A 20,535-nucleotide genomic window follows, 5' to 3' on the forward strand; every position below is an offset into this window, starting at 1 on the left:
AAAAAAAAAAAACTCTGTAATGCATAATTAAAGGAATTCATATGATTTTCAGTATTTGAGAAATATTATGAATGTAAATGAAAAGTCTGTTTCCTTTATAAATGGAGTCATAAAAATGTTTGGTCCATTCTTTCAGGGATAAAATGAAACTTGGACAAAATTCCCTTAGGAAAAGCTACAAGGATGATAAATGAACAACCTTTATGACATAAGGTGAAAGAGCACAGTTCTATATATGCAAGCATTTTCTACATTATCATAACCTTAAAAATCAGCTTTTCTATAACACCTAGAAAAAGCATCATGCCAAAATTGCTTGATTTTGGCATGGGGAAGGAAAGGGGAAGGAAAACCAGGATGAAAAAGTCTACCTTTCATGAAAGCACCTCTGTAATAACAATGCTCTTCAACATAAATTCAGGGTATGTGGGTAAATTAGAATTGACTACTATATAATAGATTCATTTCTTCAAAAATTATATCTTGACTAGAAATTCATAAAAACCCTTTTTTTGCTACTTTAAACAGAAAGCCCAAATGACAGAATAAAACACTGATCGGCTGGGATGTTATATTACGTTACTAAAAGGCACGTCCCTATTTCCAATAGAAAAAACAGAATTCTTTTCAGGAAAATTCAAAAGTTAATTCATAATAAATTGAAAATATTAATAAATAATAATTTCATTTTTATTATTCATTTTCTCAAATTTCTTCAGAGAAAGAAAATGATGACAAATATTTTACTAGATGGGACTAGAAAAATGCACACTTTGATAACTGGGGAAAGAATCAAGAAGCAGTTACAGTGAAAAGTAAATGTGATAGAAAGTGCGATGGTAAAGGCAGGTTTACTAATGCCCAGGGCATCACAAGGACAGGCCTCTACACCATGCTGGGGCATCAGCGCCTGGGATTTGCACTCACAGTGCAAGTTCAGGGAGATTCACTCCTCCGGCCTTCCTCCCCTGTGGCATCACCTGTGTTAATATTCCACACTGGTTAGTCAGACCCATCCTCCACCAACAATATGTGATACTGCATTGCACCAAACTGTGCCCAGAACACAGAAGGGGGCAGAAACCAGAGCTACATGGAATTTCTGACTGTTACTTCCCTCAAACGCTTTTCTTCCTCTATTATATTACATAACTATCTCTTCTGATGAAGCTACATACATCACAGATTTAATGTGATTGATGAAGTAAGGGGTTCATTCATTATATATATTTAATTCTTTGAACTTTCAGACTAGAATAGAGAAGTCACCATATTTTACCTTGTTTTGACCTGAGAGAAATTACAGCTTAGGTCTTATACATTATTGACCATCTGCAAAGCAGAGCACCAGAGCTGGGCAAATAATAAAGTTTACAAAAAAAAAAAAGAGAGAGAGAGAGAAAGAGAATAGTAAATTTAATATATTCTAACACAAAAGATTTAAAAGCATCATCTGTTTTCTATGATAGCTATCACAACCTTAAATAAGAGCTTTCTTCAGTCTATTTTGGAAAAAAAACTATTTTGCTACTAATAAAACAATCATGAACTATTTGGTAATCAATTTGTATAATTAACAGTTATCATCACTTAATAATAAAATGATTGAGTCCAATGGGGGAATAGGAGACAAAATAATTACTGAATCCAGTGGCCACCTGCATAAACAGGGAGAATTTCTAAAGTTCAAAATGTTGTAAATTATTCATGGAATATCTCATTACAATCCTTAAACTAGAAGCTGAAAAAGTTCTATACATTTTGATAAAGATGATTTAACCCTTTAGTCCTATATAAATGGTTATAACGAGTAAAGGTCTAGCATGCTGATATACAGACACCACAATGGTAGACAGAGTACCACTGTAGCCCAGCCCTGACAGATACCATAGATTCTCAAACCAAAACAGAATGCAACAGATGATCATGAGAACACCAGGAGGCTAACTTTTGCTGAGAACTTACTGTATGCCAGGCACTGTTTTAACGGCTTCACATATACTCATTTAATCTTCAGAACAATTATCTCCATTTCAGAAATGTTAGAAAGGCTGTTTAGCACAGTGGTTACAAGCAAGAATATTGGAACCAGACTACCTTGCTTGGATTCCCATCCCCGCCACTTAGCAGTGAATCCTAGCAGGGTCCTTTGGGGCTCCACAGGCATGGGGGACCGACCTTTTTGTCCCCTGTTGCTTAGGGGCAATATTCCAGCTTCCAGGAGCTTCCCTGAGTTCCAAAGGGCAGATTCAGTTGCTAATCAAGGGAAGGAGAACCAAGAAACCACCAGAAGCAAGAGCCGGAGCCAGAGAAGCTCATCAAGATTAGGAGACCCTAGCACACCCTTCCTGGTGGCTCAGCTGGTAAAGAACCCACCTGCGATGCAGGAGACCTGGTTCAATTCCTGGATCAGGAAGTTCCCCTGGATAAGAGATAGGCTACCCACTCCAACATTCTTGGGCTTCCTTGGTGGCTCAGATGCTAAAGAATCCACCTGCAATGTGGGAGACCTGGGTTTGATCCCTGAGTTGGGAAGATCTCCCAGAGGAGGGCATGGCAACTCACTCCAGTATTCTTGCCTGGAGAATCCCCATGGACAGAATAGCCTGGCAGGCTACAGTCCATGGGGTTGCAAAGTCAGACATGACTGAGTGACTAAGCACAGCACACCCCTGCCTAATCTTGTCAGCAAACTCACCCTTGGGAAGTATTGTTATAAAACTCTTCATCAAAGCCTTGTGGAGGAGGGGCGAGGGCACACACACAGTGTTTCAAGGCAGGAGCCCACTGTGTCCCCCTTTGTCTGGCAAAGTAAAAAGGTTATCCTTTTCTACTTCATCCAAAATTCTGTCTCTGAGATGTGATTCAGCTGTACACCGGTGTACAGAGAAGCTTGAGCTTTTGGCATCAGCAGTTCATCTGTAAAGTGGTGGTAATTATATTATCAGCCTCACAGGGTTTGTTGTGAGGTTTTAAACTACGTTAATAAAAACAAAGAGCTTAGGAGAGTGCATTTGAAGTGTTATCTAAGTGTTAACTCTTGATGCTCTAAAGAAAAGCATCATGGGACACCAGAGAGCAGAGGAACTTGCCCAGGGTGCTGGAACAGAGCCCAGCCCGGAGCTCTGGCAGCCTGGCCCGGGAGGCAGAGCTCTTAACCTCACGGGTGTGGCCTGGCATTCACAGGGCAACTCTTTTATGTGCCAAAATGGCAGGCATTTGTTATGCTGCTTCATTTCAGCTTCATAACATCTCCACTTTAAAGATGAAAACCAAGCATGCTAGTCACTGCCTAGCATAGTGGGGATACTTTGGACACCCTGGTGACAAAGGATGCCACCCTACAGGAACACACAAGTTTAGAGACACTACAGAACTTGCCTACAGGCACCAACTATGAGGAAGAAGGGCTGGGATGTACACCAGGCTACATGCGCCCTTCACTGTGCATACACATCACTGCATGGAAACAGGAAGTTTCTCAGGCAGAAAACCAGCATATGAGGAGAGAACCAGTTTTCTGGGAAAGGTTTCTGAGAAACCCTTTTACAACAAGGCCCAGTCTCTCCAGAGTTAGTAATAGTAACGAGCTTAACCCTTTGTACACCTAAAGTTTTCAACAGCCACAGGAAGTTTTTCTTGCAGTGACATATTTCATCACATACAGGGAAGGAATGAGAAACCAGTTTGCATTTAACTTGTTTAAAGCATGCTCTGGAGTGAGGACAGCAATAATGTGAAATACCATAAGAGCCTGGCATATAGGTGCTTGACTAATTTTTACATACATACACACACAACAAATATCAAATGAATAAATTTTTTCTGGAAAGTGCACACATTTATACCCATGAGCACACACATACATCTATTTCTAAATCTGCCTAGGTATGTGATGGAGAAACTGTGGATGTTTTCTTTAAGCTCGCTTTACACAACCTGAACCCCTGGTGAGTCCACTCAGCACATTTGAATAGATGGACCTGCAGGATTAAGCCATTAAAAGCGGCCCCTCTCATTGTGGGAGCGGATCAGACCTCCTCAGACATGTTAGTGGAGGTGACAGCTGTCCAGGCCTCTAACACTCACAGTCAGGCACCCCATTGAGTTAACTCATGACTCTCCAACCTAAAAAGAATCTGTTCCTGATCTAATTCTGGATTCACCGGTTTCAGGCCATCATTCCTCTGTACATTCTACAGATGCTCAGAGATGTCACCGTTGCTGAAGAAAAATCACAAAATCTTGTAGAGCAAGCTCTGCACATCCACTTGAGATACACAAAGGAATAGAACTTGATTTTTTGCCCACAGAATAAGTCCAAAATAAAACTAGAAGTTTAAATTGAGAAACTATAATAAATAAAAGGCCCCACTAATAACTTAATGCTTTAAGAAACCTTTGAGAAAGCAATCCCTGCCCAGGTTTATTTGGAAGCCTGAAATGTAACTGCAGTATAAGCCTGTGGATTGCAGCATTCTGAGTATGACCATAGCAAAACAATTCCAAACAAGTCCTTATACGAACTTATTAGGCCATGAAAGCCTATGCAATCCTGCCTAACAAAGTTAATGTGATTATTCTAACCGGAATCCACAGATTTACAACTTTAAAGGTGGAGTGTGAGGCGTCAACCAAACTAAGCATCTTTTCTTCACCAGGCCTATTGAGGTATACTTGATATACAACAAGTCGCATACATTTAACACACCCATTTTGATGAGTCTGGACCCACTTGATACCAGGATACCATCATCACAACCCTGAGAGGGCATCTCCTTGGCAAGTCTAGCAAGGAGAACCCAGCAACACCCTCCACTTAGTAAGGGCTAAAATGGGCTTGTCTGTTTCGTTTTTCTGCTCCTTTCACCCTGAGCGTAGAGTCTATCCAACTTTTCTCCCTGGGTAGATAAGTCAACCCCTCTGCTCTGTACACAACACGATTTCCAAGTAGTGGACTCCCCTGAACCCACTCTTTTCTCTTTCTTGTGTATAATAAAATCCCATGGCTTTCTTATTCAACACACTTCTCTTTTTAATCCTCACAACTTCCCTATCAGGTAGGTTTAGAGATGAGTCATCTAACCCTCAAAAGGGTTAAGAAACTGCTTTAATGCAGCTAGGTATTTAGCCACATCACATAACGCTATAGCTGGGTATCAAGGCAGTGCAAGTCTGAGGAGTGGAGCTGAACTGCTGGGGACTTTGCAAAATAAAGTCCTTATGCCATCTGTTCTGTTTCTCTCCCTTCTGTTCCCACAAAGAAACTTTCAATGCTCTGCATTTACATAAAGTTTACAGCAGTAGGGTGTCCAGAGTTTTTATGCTGCCATACTATTTGAGGTCAGCTGCTACTAAAAGTATGTTCATGCCACGAGGTAAATGCTGGGAGTGGGTACAGAAAGTCTGCCAGGGGAGGCACCGCACTGATCTGTTGGGCTCTGGCCCCACTGACTCTCCTCTGCCGTCTCCAGGGGGCGGATGGCCCCAGGGTGGTCTCCCCTGATTCTTCACTTACTTGGCTTGCTTCCTCTGGGAAGTGGGGGCTGTCTCCATACCTGTCCTTCTCCCATGAATCAAATTATAAACATAATGAGCAATTTCGGGCCTTTCTTATAGAATATCTCCTAATCAAAAATAAGTGCTCCATTCCCATAACTTCACAGAACACAGAAGGTGAGACCTGGATCCCCTGCCTACACCTGCGCTCTCCCACCACTCTCACCACAGAAGAAGGGCGTAGGGAGGGGCCTCACAGAGCTTGTCACACCTGAGGATCTGCAGCAGCTTCAGCCTCTGTCACAGTCACGTGTTTGTCACTGTTTTCTTCATCTTGTGCAAGTGCTTAAGTGAAAGAAAGAAAGAAAGAAAAAGAACAATATTAAGCAAATGTAGCATCATAAGAAAACTGTTTCAGGTCATTTTCTTTTCAGATGGCAATTTGGCAGGAAAAAAGAATGTTAGGTAGAGACCCAAAATGTAAGTATCAGTACTATGTTTTACAATAAATTATTTGGATGAATAGTTTCACTAATAGCACTGGGCATTTTCCACATCCATTATCTCATTTGTTAAGTCAATAGCATTGGAGATATCTGATCTCAATTTTCCTTGTCACCTCAACCCATCCAGACATCATCGTGCCAGTTTTGTGCTTTACCAAAAAGGAGCTGGGGTAGAGATAAAGACTTGTACCCAGTTCATGTGAGAATGTCATATTTTTTATGTGATTTTTTTGGCTAATAGTTTAGTGTTATCCCAGATGGCTCAGATGGTAAAGAACCTGCCTGCAATGCTAGAGACCTGGGTTCAATCCCTGAGTTGGGAAGATCCCCTGGAGAACGAAATGGCAACCCACTCCAGTATTCTTGCCTGGAGAATCCATGGGCAGAGGAGCCTGGAGGGCTATAGTCCATGGGGACACAAAAGAGTTGGACATGACTGAGCAACTAACACATATTAAGAAGGAAGCATGACTTTTCTTAAAATTAGAGTATAATTTACAATGTTGTCTTAGTTTCAAGTATATAGTAAAGTGATTCAGTTATACATATGTATATTTTTTTTAGACTCTTTTCCATTATAGTTTATTACAAGATATTGAATATAGCTGCCTGTACTATACGGCAGGACCTTGTTATTTATCTATTTTACATATAGTACTGTTTATCTGCTAATCCCAAACTTGTAATTTTTCCATGCCCCAACTTCCCCTTTTGGTAACAATACATTTGTTTTCTACGCCTGTGAATCTGTTTCTGTTTTATAAATAAGCTCATTTGTATCATCTTTTGAGATTCCACACGTAAGTGCTATTATATGACAGTTGTCTTTCTCCTTCTGCCTTACTTCAATTAGTATGATAACCTCTAGGTCCATCCATGTTGCTACAAATGGCATTATTTCATTCTTGTAATGACTGAGTAAAATTCTGCTGTATATCTGTACCACATCTTCTCTACCCATTCCTCTGTCAATGTACATTTAGGTGCTTCCACGTCTTGGCTTTTGTAAATAGTGCTGCAGTGAGCACTGGGGTGCATGGATCTTTTTGAATTAAGAGTTTTCTCTGGATATATGCCCAGGAGTGGGAATGCTGGAAGAAGCATGATTATTTTATATTTGGACTACATGGAGCATTGTTACCACAAAATCCTAAACTATGGAGTCTTGAATTGACCTCTTCTCTCATATTTCCCCAGTACCTCCCTATCAAAGTCCTTGTCACCCTTTCTGCACTGGTGCAATAACCTCCTACCATGAAGCCCCTGATTCTAGCCTCTCCTTACTGAAATCTAGCTTGAGCAGAACTGTTAGTAATTAGTCTCAGAAAATATAACAATAAGTACACTGCTCTGGCCTCTGTATCACTTATCTCATTAACTCTGAACACTGTTCATCACAGAAGGTCTTCCTTGAACTCTCTGGCTTCCTCATCTCTGACTTCACACTGACATTCAATGTCAGAATGTAGTGTACCGAGCTCTGATCCAAACTCCATGATTTCATCATGTTTGTCCTTATACAGCTTGCTTGCCGTTTTAACAAATATGTACTTAGTACCTGCTAGGTGCCTGGCACTGGGATTACGCCTGTGAACAAGACAGGTAAGCCTCTGACCTCGTGAAGCACACACACACTACCTGGGGGAGAGCTAACAGCTACTGCTGCAACTAGTAAAAATCACAATTATCAGAACAATAATCCTTAAAAGTGAGATATGAATAAAGACCATAATAAATAGGGAAATGACAGAAAACCAACTGAGGAAGGTCACTGTGGAGAGCAGGCCAGGCAGGCAGCTTCTTAGAAGCAGTGATACTTGTGCGGAGACCAGGGGTCGAGACACACGGCAGGTGACAGTGATGCAAGACAGGCCTGGAGAAAGCATGGAACACAATGTGGATGCTAGTCTGAGAACACGGGGTGGAGGGCAGGGGGGCACTCAGTTCAGTTCAGTTCAATCGCTCAGTTGCGTCTGACTCTTTGCGACCCCATGAACTGAAGCACGCCAGGCCTCCCTGTCCATCACCAACTCCCAGAGTTCACCCAAACCCGTGTCCATTGAGTTGGTGATGCCATCCAACCATTTCATCCTCTGTCGTCCCCTTCTCCTCCTGCCCTCAATCTTTCCCAGCGTCAGGGTCTTTTCCAATGAGTCAGCTCTCTGCGTCAGGTAGCCAAAGTACTGGAGTTTCAACTTCAACACCAGTCCCTCCAATGAACACCCAGGACTGATCTCCTTAGAATGGACTGGTTGGATCTCCTTGCAGTCCAAGGGACTCTCAAGAGTCTTCTCCAACACCACAGTTCAAAAGCATCAATTCTTCGGTGCTCAGCTTTCTTTATAGTCCAACTCTCATATCCATACATGACCACTGGAAAAACCATAGCCTTGACTAGATGGACCTTCGTTGGCAAAGTAATGTCTCTGCTTCTTAATATGCTATCTAGGTTGCTCATAACTTTCCTTCCAAGGAGCAAGCATCCTTTAATTTCATGGCTGCAATCACCATCCGCAGTGATTTTGTCAGCTACTGTTTCCACTGTTTCCCCATCTATTTGCCATGAAGTGATGGGACTGGATGCCATAATCTTAGTTTTCTGAATGTTGAGCTTTAAGTCAATTTTTTCACTCTCTTCTTTTACTTTCATCAAGAGGCTTTTTAGTTCCTCTTCACTTTCTGCCATAAGGGTGGTGTCATCTGCATATCCGAGGTTATTGATATTTCTCCCGGCAATCTTGATTCCAGCTTGTGCTTCCTCCAGCCCAGCGGTTCTCATGATGTACTCTGCATAGAAGTTAAATAAGCAGGGTGACAATATACAGCCTTGACGTACTCCTTTTCCTATTTGGAACCAGTCTGTTGTTCCATGTCCAGTTCTAACTGTTGCTTCCTGACCTGTATACAGGTTTCTCAAGAGGCAGGTCAGGTGGTCTGGGATTCCCATCTCTTTCAGAATTTTCCACAGTTTATTGTGATCCACACAGTCAAAGGCTTTGGCACAGTCAATAAAGCAGAAATAGATGTTTTTTTCTGGAACTCTGTTGCTTTTTCGATGATCCAGCGGATATTGGCAATTTGATCTCTATTTCCTCTGCCTTTTCTAAAACAGCTTGAACATCTGGAAGTTCACGGTTCACATATTGCTGAAGCCTGGCTAAGGAATTTTAAATTGGGAACTGCATGACGTGATGTCTATTTTCAAAAGTTCTGTTTACCTGCTTTGAGGAGACCAGACTTAGGAGAAGCAAGACAGGAAGGAGGGAGCCCAGTTAAGTGACCATGGCTTACCATCTGGGCTAGAAATGACCATAGCACAGACCGGGGTGGGGGGAGGCGGGGCAGATGAGCTGAAGCGACAGGGAGAATCTGAGCTGTGTTTCTGAGACATAATTTGCCAATGAACTGAATAGGAGAGGCAAGGAACTGCATGGGAGTGGGGGCGGGGGTGGGTGGCAGGGAAATTAGTGAGAAAAGGCAATCCAGAATGATACCCAAGTAGAATAAGTCATTGCTTGTGCCGACTGTACCACTTATTCTTTTTGCCTTCTCCGTCAACAGCAGGCCCCAAACACAGCAACCTACTGACAGTGAGGTCGCCCACTGAATATTATTTCATGTACCTTTTGCTTTTATGTGTCTCTTATGCCCACTGTGTGGCACTCACCATGGCGCTCACCTAAATGCTGCACACACAGTGTGAGTGCTGTAAAAACTAACTGAGATGAACAATTTCTCCCCAAGTGACCAAAAAGGCACAAATTGACTACACCTACATACATAAGCTATGTCTTACATAGCCATTTACGAAAAAAGAAGGGAGGGAAAGTCTTCTCTTAAACTCCATGGAAAACCAGGATAACTCCGACCAGCTGAGCATTAAAAAGCAAGGCAGGAACAACAGAAGTTGACAGAAGCTTTTCTTCTGCTTTCAGCAAAAAGTTCCATTCATGCTTGTTCAAAGCGGGCCCTCTGTTGCTACTGTTGCCCAATTAGGAGGAAATTTAAGAATAAAGAAAAACACTAATATTTTCTCTGAAAAACTAGAGACATAAATGAAAAGGGAAAAATAAAATACAAAATAACATCTACAAGTCCACTTAAAAATGCAGTGGGTTGTAGAAATAAGTAAACTATCTGAAATACTGTAAGAAGCCTTTCTTCATCCTATAATGAGGAACAGTGTTTCTAGAGGGCAAGTCAATAATATGCCGACAGGGAACAACTATGCCTGCATTAAGTACTCACTATACCTTGGCACTTAATTTATGTTTTATTTGAATTTTTGCTCTTTAAAGTTTTAGTTTTGATGAAAATAAAGAAAATTAAATTTTGGAGTATTTTGGCCCATTACATGCGTGTTTTTGTTTTTAAAACAACAATGTTCTGATTTCTGTGCATTTCTTTTTTTCATCTTATTATAAATGCATCATACAACATGCAGGATCAGTCAGTCAGTTCAGTCGCTCAGTCGTGTGCAACTCTTTGTGACCCCATGGACTGAAGCATGCCAGGCCTCCCTGTCCATCACCAACTCCCAGAGCTTACTCAAATTCACGTCCATAGAGTCGGTGATGCCATCCAGCCATCTCATCCTCTGTCACGCCCTTCATGTCCTGCCTTCAATCTTTCCCAGCATCAGGGTCTTTTCCAGTGAGTCAGTTCTTTGTATCAGGTGGCCAAAAGATTGGAGTTTCAGCTTTAGCATCAGTCCTTTCAATGAATGTTCAGGACTGATCTCCTTTAGGATGGACTGGTTGGATCTCCTTGCTATCCAAGGGACTCTCAAGAGTCTTCTCCAACACCACAGTTCAAAAGCATCAATTCTTCAGCACTTAACTTTCTTTATAGTTCAACTCTCACATCCATCCATACATGACTACTGGAAAAACCATACCTTTGACTATATGGATGTATGCTGGAAAAGTAATGTCTCTGCTTTTAAATATGCTCTCCAGGCTGGTCATAACTTTTCTTTCAAGGAGCTAGCATCTTTTAATTTCATGGCTGCAGTCACCATCTGCAGTGATTCTGGAGCCCCCAAAAATAAAGTCTGTCACCTTTTCCACTGTTTCACCATGTATTTGCCACAAAATGATGGCACCAGATGCCATGATCTTAGTTTTCTGAATGTTGAGTTTTAACCCAACTTTTTCACTCTCCTCTTTCACTTTCTTAAATTGAAGAAAGTAGGGACAACTACTAGACCATTAAGGTATGACCTAAATCAAATCCCTTAGGATTACACAGTAGAAGTGACAAATAGATTCAAGGAATTAGATCTGATAGAGTACCTGAAGAACTATGGCCAGAGGTTCGTGACACTGTACAGGAGGCAGTGATCAAGACTATCCCCAAGAAAATGAAATTCAAAAAGGCAAAATGGTTGTCTAAGGAGGCCTTACAAATAGTTGAGAAAAGAAGAGAAGCTAAAGGCAAAGGAGAAAAGGAAAGATATACCCATTTGAATGCAGAGTTCCACAGAACAGCAAGGAGAGATAAGAAAGCCTTCCTCAGTGATCAATATAAAGACATAAAGAAAAACAATAGAATAGGAAAGTCTAGAGATCTCTTCAAGAAAATCAGACATAGTAAGGGAACATTTCACACAAAGATGGGCACAATAAAAAACAGAAATGGTATGGACCTAACAGAAGCAGAAGATATTAAGAAGAGGTGGCAAAAATACACAAAACTATACAAAAAAGATCTTCATGACCCAGATAACCACAATGGTGTGATCACTCACCTAGAGCCAGACATCCTGGAATGTGAAGTCAAGTGGGCCTTAGGAAGCATCACTACGAACAAAGATAGTGAAGGTGATGGAATTCCAGTTGAGCTTTTTCAAATCCTAAAAGATGATGCTGTGAAAGTGCTGCACTCAATATGCCATCAAGTTTGGAAAACTCAGCAGTGGTCACAGGACTGGAAAAGGTCATTTTTCATTCCAATCCCAAAGAAAGGCAATGCCAAAGAATGCTCAAACTACTGCATAATTGCACTCATCTCACACGCTAGTAAAGTGATGCTCAAAATTCTCCAAGCCAGGCTTCAACAGTACATGAACCGTGAACTTCCAAATGTTCAAGCTGGATTTAGAAAAGGCAGAGGAACCAGAGATCAAAGTGCCAACATCTGTTGGATCATCAAAAAAGCAACAGAGTTCCAGAAAAACATCTACTTTTGCTTTATTGACTATGCCAAAGCCTTTGGCTGTGTGGATCACAATAAACTGTGGAAAATTCTGAAAGAGATGGGAATACCAGACCACCTGACCTGCTTCTTGAGAAATCTGTATGCAGGTCGGGAAGCAACAGTTAGAACTGGACATGAAACAACAGACTGGTTCCAAACAAGGAAAGGAGTACATCAAGGCTGTATATTGTCACCCTGTTTATTTAACTTATATGCAGAGTACATCATGAGAAATGCTGGGCTGGACGAAGCACAAGCTGGAATCAAGATTGCCGGGAGAAATATCAATAACCTCAGATATGCAGATGACACAACCCTTATGGCAGAAAGTGAAGAGGAACTAAAGAGCCTCTTGATGAAAGTGAAAGAGGAGAGTGAAAAAGTTGGCTTAAAACTCAACATTCAGACAACATGCAGGATGGTGAATTACAATTTCATGATTGAGAGTTCACACTATTTTTGAAATATAGACATAATTCTTAGTACATACAACTAGAACGAAACAAAGAGAAGATAACCAAAAAACGCATACTTGGGATAAGAATTCAGTCCTGTATTTCTAGCTTTTCCTCAACAACAATGTGACATTTCTCATCACATATTGAAGATCTCAAAATGTGTTGCCCAGGGTTACATGTGGTTAACAGAGAGAGAATTAGAAACACAAGTATGTTAAAGGCATGTCACAAAGGTAACTTAGTAACTGATCACAACATGGGTAAAGAAGAGACGCTCAAAGTGCTACTGGACTCAACCTCAGCACCCCAATAATGAAGAAAACAGTGTGGTCCCTTACTACACACAACAGTATTTTATTGGAAATACTGAAAAAAATATGATTCTAAGAATGCATTTTTAGCTAGTGGCTCACGTATACCACTTGAGAAAAAAAAACCACCTTATTTATCACGGCCTTCTGAGGATTTATAATCACCCCATGAAGTCTCATGGACGACACCTAAAAGAGAATGCCTTATTGATGCTTTAATGTGAAGATCAATGTCTACGACTACATGGGGGCACTTTCTCTCTCCATGCCTCCTCAGAGTGTGGCTCATCTGGTAGAAGAAGGAGGAAGCAGTTACTTGGATTTTGAGCTGAATTCTTTTATCTGATCAGAATAAGAATCTGCTGGAGGAAATTTTCCTCTGCAAATATTGATTCTGGACGGTTCCCTCCCATGGCACAAAGATACAGGAATGACAGCTTCTGGGACCAAGGGAGGCGTGAAGCCTTGCTCTCTGCCAACACAAACCATCCCCTTATCTCTCAACACACAGAGTCCAAGAGCCAGAAAAGGCCTTTGAAAATAACTTACCACAACAAAAGTCACAGTACAAGACCTGAAGCATACACTGCAAATGGTAAAGAGAGAGCCCGCAAGAGAACTAAGAATATACGTGGATTAATTAGCACTAACTCACATAAGAGTTATGTGAGTTTAACTGTATCTCTTTGTAAGTTCAGTTCAGTTCAGTCGCTCAGTCGTGTCCAACTCTTTGCGACCCCATGAACTGCAGCACGCCAGGCCTCCCTGTCTATCACCAACTCCCGGAGTCCACCCAAACTGATGTCCATTGAGTCCGTGATACCATCCAACCATCTCATCCTCTGTCATCCCCTTCTCCTGCCTTCAGTCTTTCCCAGCATCAGGGTCTTTTCAAATGAGTCAGTTCATCACATCAGGTGGCCAAAGGATTGGAGTTTCAGCTTCAACATCAGTCCTTCCAAGGAACACCGAGGACTGATCTCCTTTAGGATGGACTGGTTGGATCTCCTTGTTGTCCAAGGGAGTATCAAGAGTCTTCTCCAACACCACAGTTCAGAAGCATCAATTTTTCGGTGCTCAGCTTTCTTCACAGTCCAACTCTTACATCCATACATGACTACTGGAAAAACCATAGCCTTGACTATATGGGCCTTTGTTGACAAAGAAATGTCTCTGCTTTTTAATATGCTGTCTAGGTTGGTCATAACTTTCCTTCCAAGGAGTAAGTGTCTTTCAATTTCATGGCTGCAATCGCCATCTGCAGTGATATTGGAGCCCCAAAAAATAAAGTCAACCCATTCCCACTATTTCCCCATCTATTTGCCATGAAGTGATGGGACCAGATGCCACGATCTTAATTTTCTGAATGTTGAGCTTTAAGCCAATTTTTTCACTCTCCTCTTTCCCTTTCTTCAAGAGGCTCTTTAGTTCTTCTTCACTTTCTGCCATAAGGGTGGTGTCATCTGCATATCTGAGGTTAGCCAAGAGCAATTCAAGAGAGGTTACTGGTGACAGCCTCTGAGGATGCCAGGGTTCTCCTGACTGTCACCGTCTTGCTGCCTTGGGGACAAGAGGTTCTCTCTCCCCATGACTTAACTGGGATGGTTGCTAAGAAAACTCTCCTAACAACTCTGTTAAAACTGTTATTGAAACACAAAGGGGATTGATGCTCTTTCAGAATGACGTTTACTTAATTCCTGATCAGTGTTGTAAAAGTCAAAGCCAAACCAACAGGTCATTAAATACAATGACTCTAATGTACGAAGTGACTATAGTTGAGAGCGCTCTTTAAAAATCAACCAGACTGTTTTTTTAATTTACAGATCAACCAAAATCGTATTACAGACAGAAATTCAGTGTTTCAATGTGAGAAATTAGCAAATAGAGTTAAGAAAAGTAATTCATTGAGTACTTTGCCAAGAATTAAAGTTTTGCCAAAAATGTCACCCTTTACCTGTGCAGTAGTTTTACAGAGGGAAAGCTCTTTCACAAAGGGTCTCATCTGATGTTCAAAAAACCTACAGAGTTGGGCAGGTAAAAACATTCTCATTTTATACAATCCTCCTGTATAAAATGTTGTGTCTGTGGCAGTTCAAGTCACCCTCAGTCAAGCACAGAGCAGTAACAGCAAGTCAAACTGCAAATTCATTCATGTGTTTCCTGACCAGGACTTCTTTCCATTTCTTTTTTAATGAAATAGAACAGAATACAGTGGAAAGAATAGGAAAAAACTTAAAGGTCAAAATGTACTGCAACTGGTAAAGTTCAGTATTTCTCGAAAACCTGGAATTAGATGTGTGCCAGGTCAGGCTCCTCTGAATGTCCTGCGGGTTGTGGACATAAATATGTTAGGAAAACACAGAAGGTATTCCCAGCCATGGGAGGCAGAACCCTGTTTCTCATTATCCGAATAACCAGCTATGTTTTTGGTGCCATTTCCTGGAAAAAGGTCGTACTATTTATTTTAGGAGCCCCCTCAACAAGACTCTATCCACATCCAACAAGGAGAGCAGCCCTGTGAGAAGGCATGGAAATGAGCTACCAGCAAGACATGCTGGCAGAGCATATTCATTCAGTCACTCAGTTCTGTCCAACTCTTTGCGAACCCATGGGCTGTCACCTGCCAGGCTCCTCTGTCCATGGGATATCCCAGACAAGAATACTGGAGTGGGCTGCCATTCCCTTCTCCAGGGGATCTTCTCGACCCAGGGATTGAACCAAGGTCTCCTGGATTGCAGGCGGATTGTTTACTATCTGAGCCACCAGTGAAGGCCATGTTATCTACATATATCCCACAAGTGCTCCCAAATGCTCAGATCTTTTCTAATCTCTAAAAAAGTAAGGGGAAAAGCAGTTACAAGCCTTAACTCACCATTATATATGTTTTTAGTAGTGAAATTTGAAAAATAGTGGTCAGCATTCACCATTGAGTCATGTCATATAGTATTTTTAATATTCTTTTGACTCTTTAAAGTTTTATGTATTCTTTTTTCCAGTTTTATTGAATAATAATTGACATACATCTCTGTATAAGTTTAACATGTACAGAAGTGATTACTACAGTCGGTTCAGCTAACATCCATCTTCTCTTACAGATACAATAATAAAAAAAGAAAAAAGGAAAAAATTTTCATTGTGAAGAATATTCTTAGGATTTACTCTGTATGCACCATAGAGCAGTGCTAGCTATAGTTACTGTGTTGTACTTTACACCCCAGTACTCATTGCCCTCTTATAACTGCAAGTTTGTATCTTTTGACCACCTTCCTCCATCCCCCCCTTCCCCAGCTCTGTGCCTCTGGTAACCACAAATCTCATCTCTTTTCCTATGAGTTTGGTTTTTCCTTACTCCTTGGAAGGAAAGTTATGACCAACCTAGATAGCATATTCAAAAGCAGAGACATTACTTTGCCAACAAAGGTCCGTCTAGTCAAGGCTATGGTTTTTCCTGTGGTCATGTATGGATGTGAGAGTTGGACCGTGAAGAAGGCTGAGCGCCGAAGAATTGATGCTTTTGAACTATGGTGTTGGAGAAGACTCTTGAGAATCCCTTGGACTGCAAGGAGATCCAACCAGTCCATTCTGAAGGAGATCAGCCCTGGGATTTCTTTGGAAGGAATGATGCTGAAGCTGAAACTCCAGTACTTTGGCCACCTCATGCTAAGAGTTGACTCATTGGAAAAGACTCTGATGCTGGGAGGGATTGGGGGCAGGAGGAGAAGGAGGTGACAGAGGATGAGATGGCTGGATGGCATCACTGACTCAATGGACGTGAGTCTGAGTGAACTCTGGGAGTTGGTGATGGACAGGGAGGCCTGGCGTGCTGCGATTCATGGGGTCGCAAAGAGTCGGACACAACTGAGCGACTGAACTGAACTGAACTGATGAGTTTCGTTTTTCTATATCCATTTGTCCATCAGTGGACACTCAGGCTGTTTCCATGTCTTGGCTGCTGTAGATAATGCTGCTATGAAACGGGTGCAAATACCTTTTCAAGTTAGTGTTTTCATTTCTTTTGGATATATCCCCTGAGGTGGAATTGCTGGATCACACAATAGTTCTATTTTCAATTTTTTGAGGACTCTCCATATTGTTTCCATAGTAACTGCACCAATTTACAATCCCACCATGCCACAATATTATAATCTGGTCCATCCAGTGCCATTCAACCTTTTCTTTGAAAGCTGACAAATAACCACTCTCTCCATCTCAATCTATTCAGCCTGTCAGCTGAACTTGAGACTGTTTAAAACTCTCTTTTCTGGGTCCTTATCAGGTTGAACCCTCTAAAAAAATGCAAGTTTCCTGCAGGCTCTCTTTCCTCTCTCCTCAGTGATATTATCTGTTCCTATGGTTTCAACTTTCCCCATTATGCGGGTTATTCCCAAATCTGTGTCTCCATCTCTGCCCTCTTCCCTGAGTGCCAGGCCCACATCTCCAGTTATGTGCTGAGGATGCTCATTTCAGAGACCATCACATGTCTGCTCCATACAAGCTGCTATGGCATGTGCAGCGGCATCACCTCTGCCCTCAAGAAAGAGCATCAATTTAATGCAATGGGAGGACATGGAGGTCTGAAATCACATGCATCACACACAGCATGTCTTACAGGCCTCTCCTTCCTCCTGGGGTCTGTACTTTAGTTCAGATCACCACCAGGAGCCTTCGTGTTCTTCTTTCCCTCAGCCCTCACATTCGTCTCTCACTAGATCCTGTGACTTTTACCTCTGAAACGTTTCTGTCCCTCTTGCTCCCTGCCACTGTCATAGCTTATGACCATGCCACCTCTCACCTTTCTGCCACTATTGCCCAGCCTCCGAGCCAGCCCCTGTCTCCATCCATTCTCCACTCAGCTGCTCCACTTCCAGATCGCCAGCCTGGTCCTGTCACGCTGCCATCCCTGAAGACTCCTGCCTCTTGCCACTTACGGAACACAACAGCACACACGGAGCTCAATACTAATGTTTTACTTTTACCAACATTTGACTACTGGTGTGCTGATAAGTGGGAATCCACAGCACTCGGACAACATGATAAATCTACAGTGCAGAGGCTAAAACCAGAGGTAGGTGAAAACCTGTCATCTGCTTCATCAGGTACTCACACTCCGCACAATTGCCTGGAGACAGCTCAAGCTATGGCGAGACAGACTCTGGGCTGTTTCCCTGTCTCCTGACTGATGGTGTGATTTATCCCTGCCCCCAGCAGAGAGGATTCCATTTCAACTCTTGTGCCTTTGCCTTGCAGTAGACTTGACCCTCCAAACTTTCTTTCCTCCACTTCTTAACAGGTTTTTACCTACTAGGTGTTTTCTTTGGAGTCACATTTAATACATTAATGTCCAGCCAACGGAAAAGTTATTCAATAGAGAAAAATGGTAATGTCACCAGAGCAAAGTGTACCCTTTAATTAGAGCATACATATTTGCTCCATTGATGAGAGTAATAAAGAATTCATCAGTACCTGAGCCCAGCAGCCTGTTCGGTTGTCCTTCTTGTGAAGAAATGTACTAGAAATAAACAAGTTTCCTTTTAATGTGAAGATGGATTATATACAATTCAACTAAAATAAAACCTCAATGACAAACAGTCGAGTTAAGCTTAGAAACATTTTTCTTCACCATTTTTCTTGGGAGACAGAAGGGCTTTCATTTTTAAACACCTTGCAAGAATTGTGTTCTGGTGCCAGGACAGGTTCAGGCTAATCCTGTGACCAAAGATTTGAGCAGCAGTGATGCTCAGACACCTTAAGATGTTCATTTATTTAAAAAGATCCCACTACTCTGTATAGTTTCACCCAAGAATTGTAAAGTTTTTAAAATATTTATCTCAGGGAGTAAAACAAAATGATATCTGGGACTTCCCTGGTGGTCCAGAGGTCGACTCCGCACTTTCACTGCAGGCAGCACAGGTTTGATTCCTGGCTGGGGAACTATGTTCCCACGTGCCGCAAGGTGCAGCCAAAAATAAGAGAAAATTATTTCTAAGCCTAACTACATGCCAGCTTCATGCTTTCTGCTGTCTAACTCTCTCCTACCTCCAGAAGCCTCAGAGGCATATGCCCTTTGCTCCATTTCACAGAATAAGAAAACAAATGTCTGGGAGCCACTACTTCACAGTAAGGGACTCAGCCAGAACTGAACTTGAGTCTCTTAAATTGCTTTTCACAGCTACGAAATTTTGCCTCAAGGACTGTAAACCAGAAAACATAACAGGTCAGATCTACACAGAGAGTCTTGTTAACTAAGGTTTTATAGTAGGCAAGGAGTCTACATTCCAAAAACAAGGTTTATTTACATTAAAACACTTCTCACATGATGCTATTTTTCTGTTGTTGTTGTTCCTGAATTGTCAGCAATTATACTGCTGAATCTTCCCTTGACATTACAGTGAAATTCTAAAACATGCAGAGGAACCGCCAAGAATCCCCTCAAAGTCCTTATGTTTGTAAATACTGATACAAGCAAAGACACCAAATGGTCCAATCACTCAGTCATTGTGGGGGTGGGAGGGAGCAGATAGGCCAAGAGACGGCTAGGAAATATCTGAAAACTTTCCTTAACCTTCAATGAACTCTATCCCACTGGATTTTTTTAAAATGTCCTTTTATTACAAATATGGGAGAAAATATGGCATCATTTCTACACTATTTCTAGTATATGACCTTTGTCAAGTCACATCAACTCACCAATCTTAAACTTCATTACCTACAGAAGGGGGTGATCAGAGCCACAACCCCACAGGGTAGGTGTGTGGAAAAAAGGATGGCAGTCAAGTGCTTAATCAAGGGTAATTAAGCTACAAAGCATGTAATGTGCTTTTTTCTTTTCCATTTTCATCTCTGGATGGAATCTTCTCCCTAATCAGACCCTCATACAGCCTGGGGAGAGCAGAAGATAAGGAGCATAAAGATGAAGCCAATCATATTTGCATCCTGACACCCAAAGAATTTTGCAACAAGACAACAGGCTTGAAAGGGCAAACACGGTAAAGAATGTCATTCTCCTCTGCACATCAAGAACCCACTCTAAAAGTCTTAGATTGCAGAGCTCTCTCTCCTGGGATAGCTAAGCCACAGGTTTATCTCCCTCAAGGAGACAGTCAGGAAGTAATGGGTAAGAAAAGGTCAAGTTCATCTCTGTGTTGCTACAAGTGGATCATGGGATGGGGCAGCAGAAAGAGGAAGCAGAAACAGGTCAGAACAGTGGGCCTGAGCTCCCCGGTGGGCTTGGCTCTGAGGCTTGGGTGGGTGGATGATTGAGGGGACGCTAAGGATGGGAGTGCTGGTTAGCACACCTACACGGTGGGAGACGGCCTTGAACCCTACCCCAGCCCCACCCGGGGCCAGCACACTCACAGGGGATCATCTGTGAGCACCATAAGGCTTGGAGCAGACAAGGGGTAGGGCTTACTTTTCTGAGCTGCTCTTCCTTCCCTGGCTGGGAAGTCTGAAAGGACTCAGAAGTACCTCTGTGGCCCAGGAAGAGGGGCTGGCAGTGGAAGTGCCCTCATCCAGGGGCTGCCTGGAGCCTGTAGCAGGGAAGCAGTGGGGGTTACAGCTCCA

The 20,535-nt window shown here is 42.1% G+C and overlaps 1 protein-coding gene across 3 annotated transcripts in view; it reads right to left on the reverse strand.

The window, feature by feature from the left end:
* The window catches only part of RAPGEF5 (Rap guanine nucleotide exchange factor 5), a 234,930-nt gene that overhangs the window by 107,179 nt on the left and 107,216 nt on the right, over positions 1-20,535 (reverse strand). For 2 of the 3 annotated variants that reach the window (XM_061413684.1, XM_061413685.1), the window contains exon 8: positions 5,771-5,844. In XM_061413684.1, coding sequence (XP_061269668.1) covers positions 5,771-5,844 — 74 coding nt within the window. Of the gene's footprint in view, positions 1-5,770; positions 5,845-12,735; positions 12,830-20,535 lie in introns of those variants that run through there. The other variant, XM_061413686.1, reaches the window with a different exon arrangement.

The sequence above is a fragment of the Bos javanicus genome, chromosome 4 (genome assembly GCF_032452875.1).
Source record: "Bos javanicus breed banteng chromosome 4, ARS-OSU_banteng_1.0, whole genome shotgun sequence".
Lineage (NCBI taxonomy): Eukaryota > Metazoa > Chordata > Mammalia > Artiodactyla > Bovidae > Bos > Bos javanicus.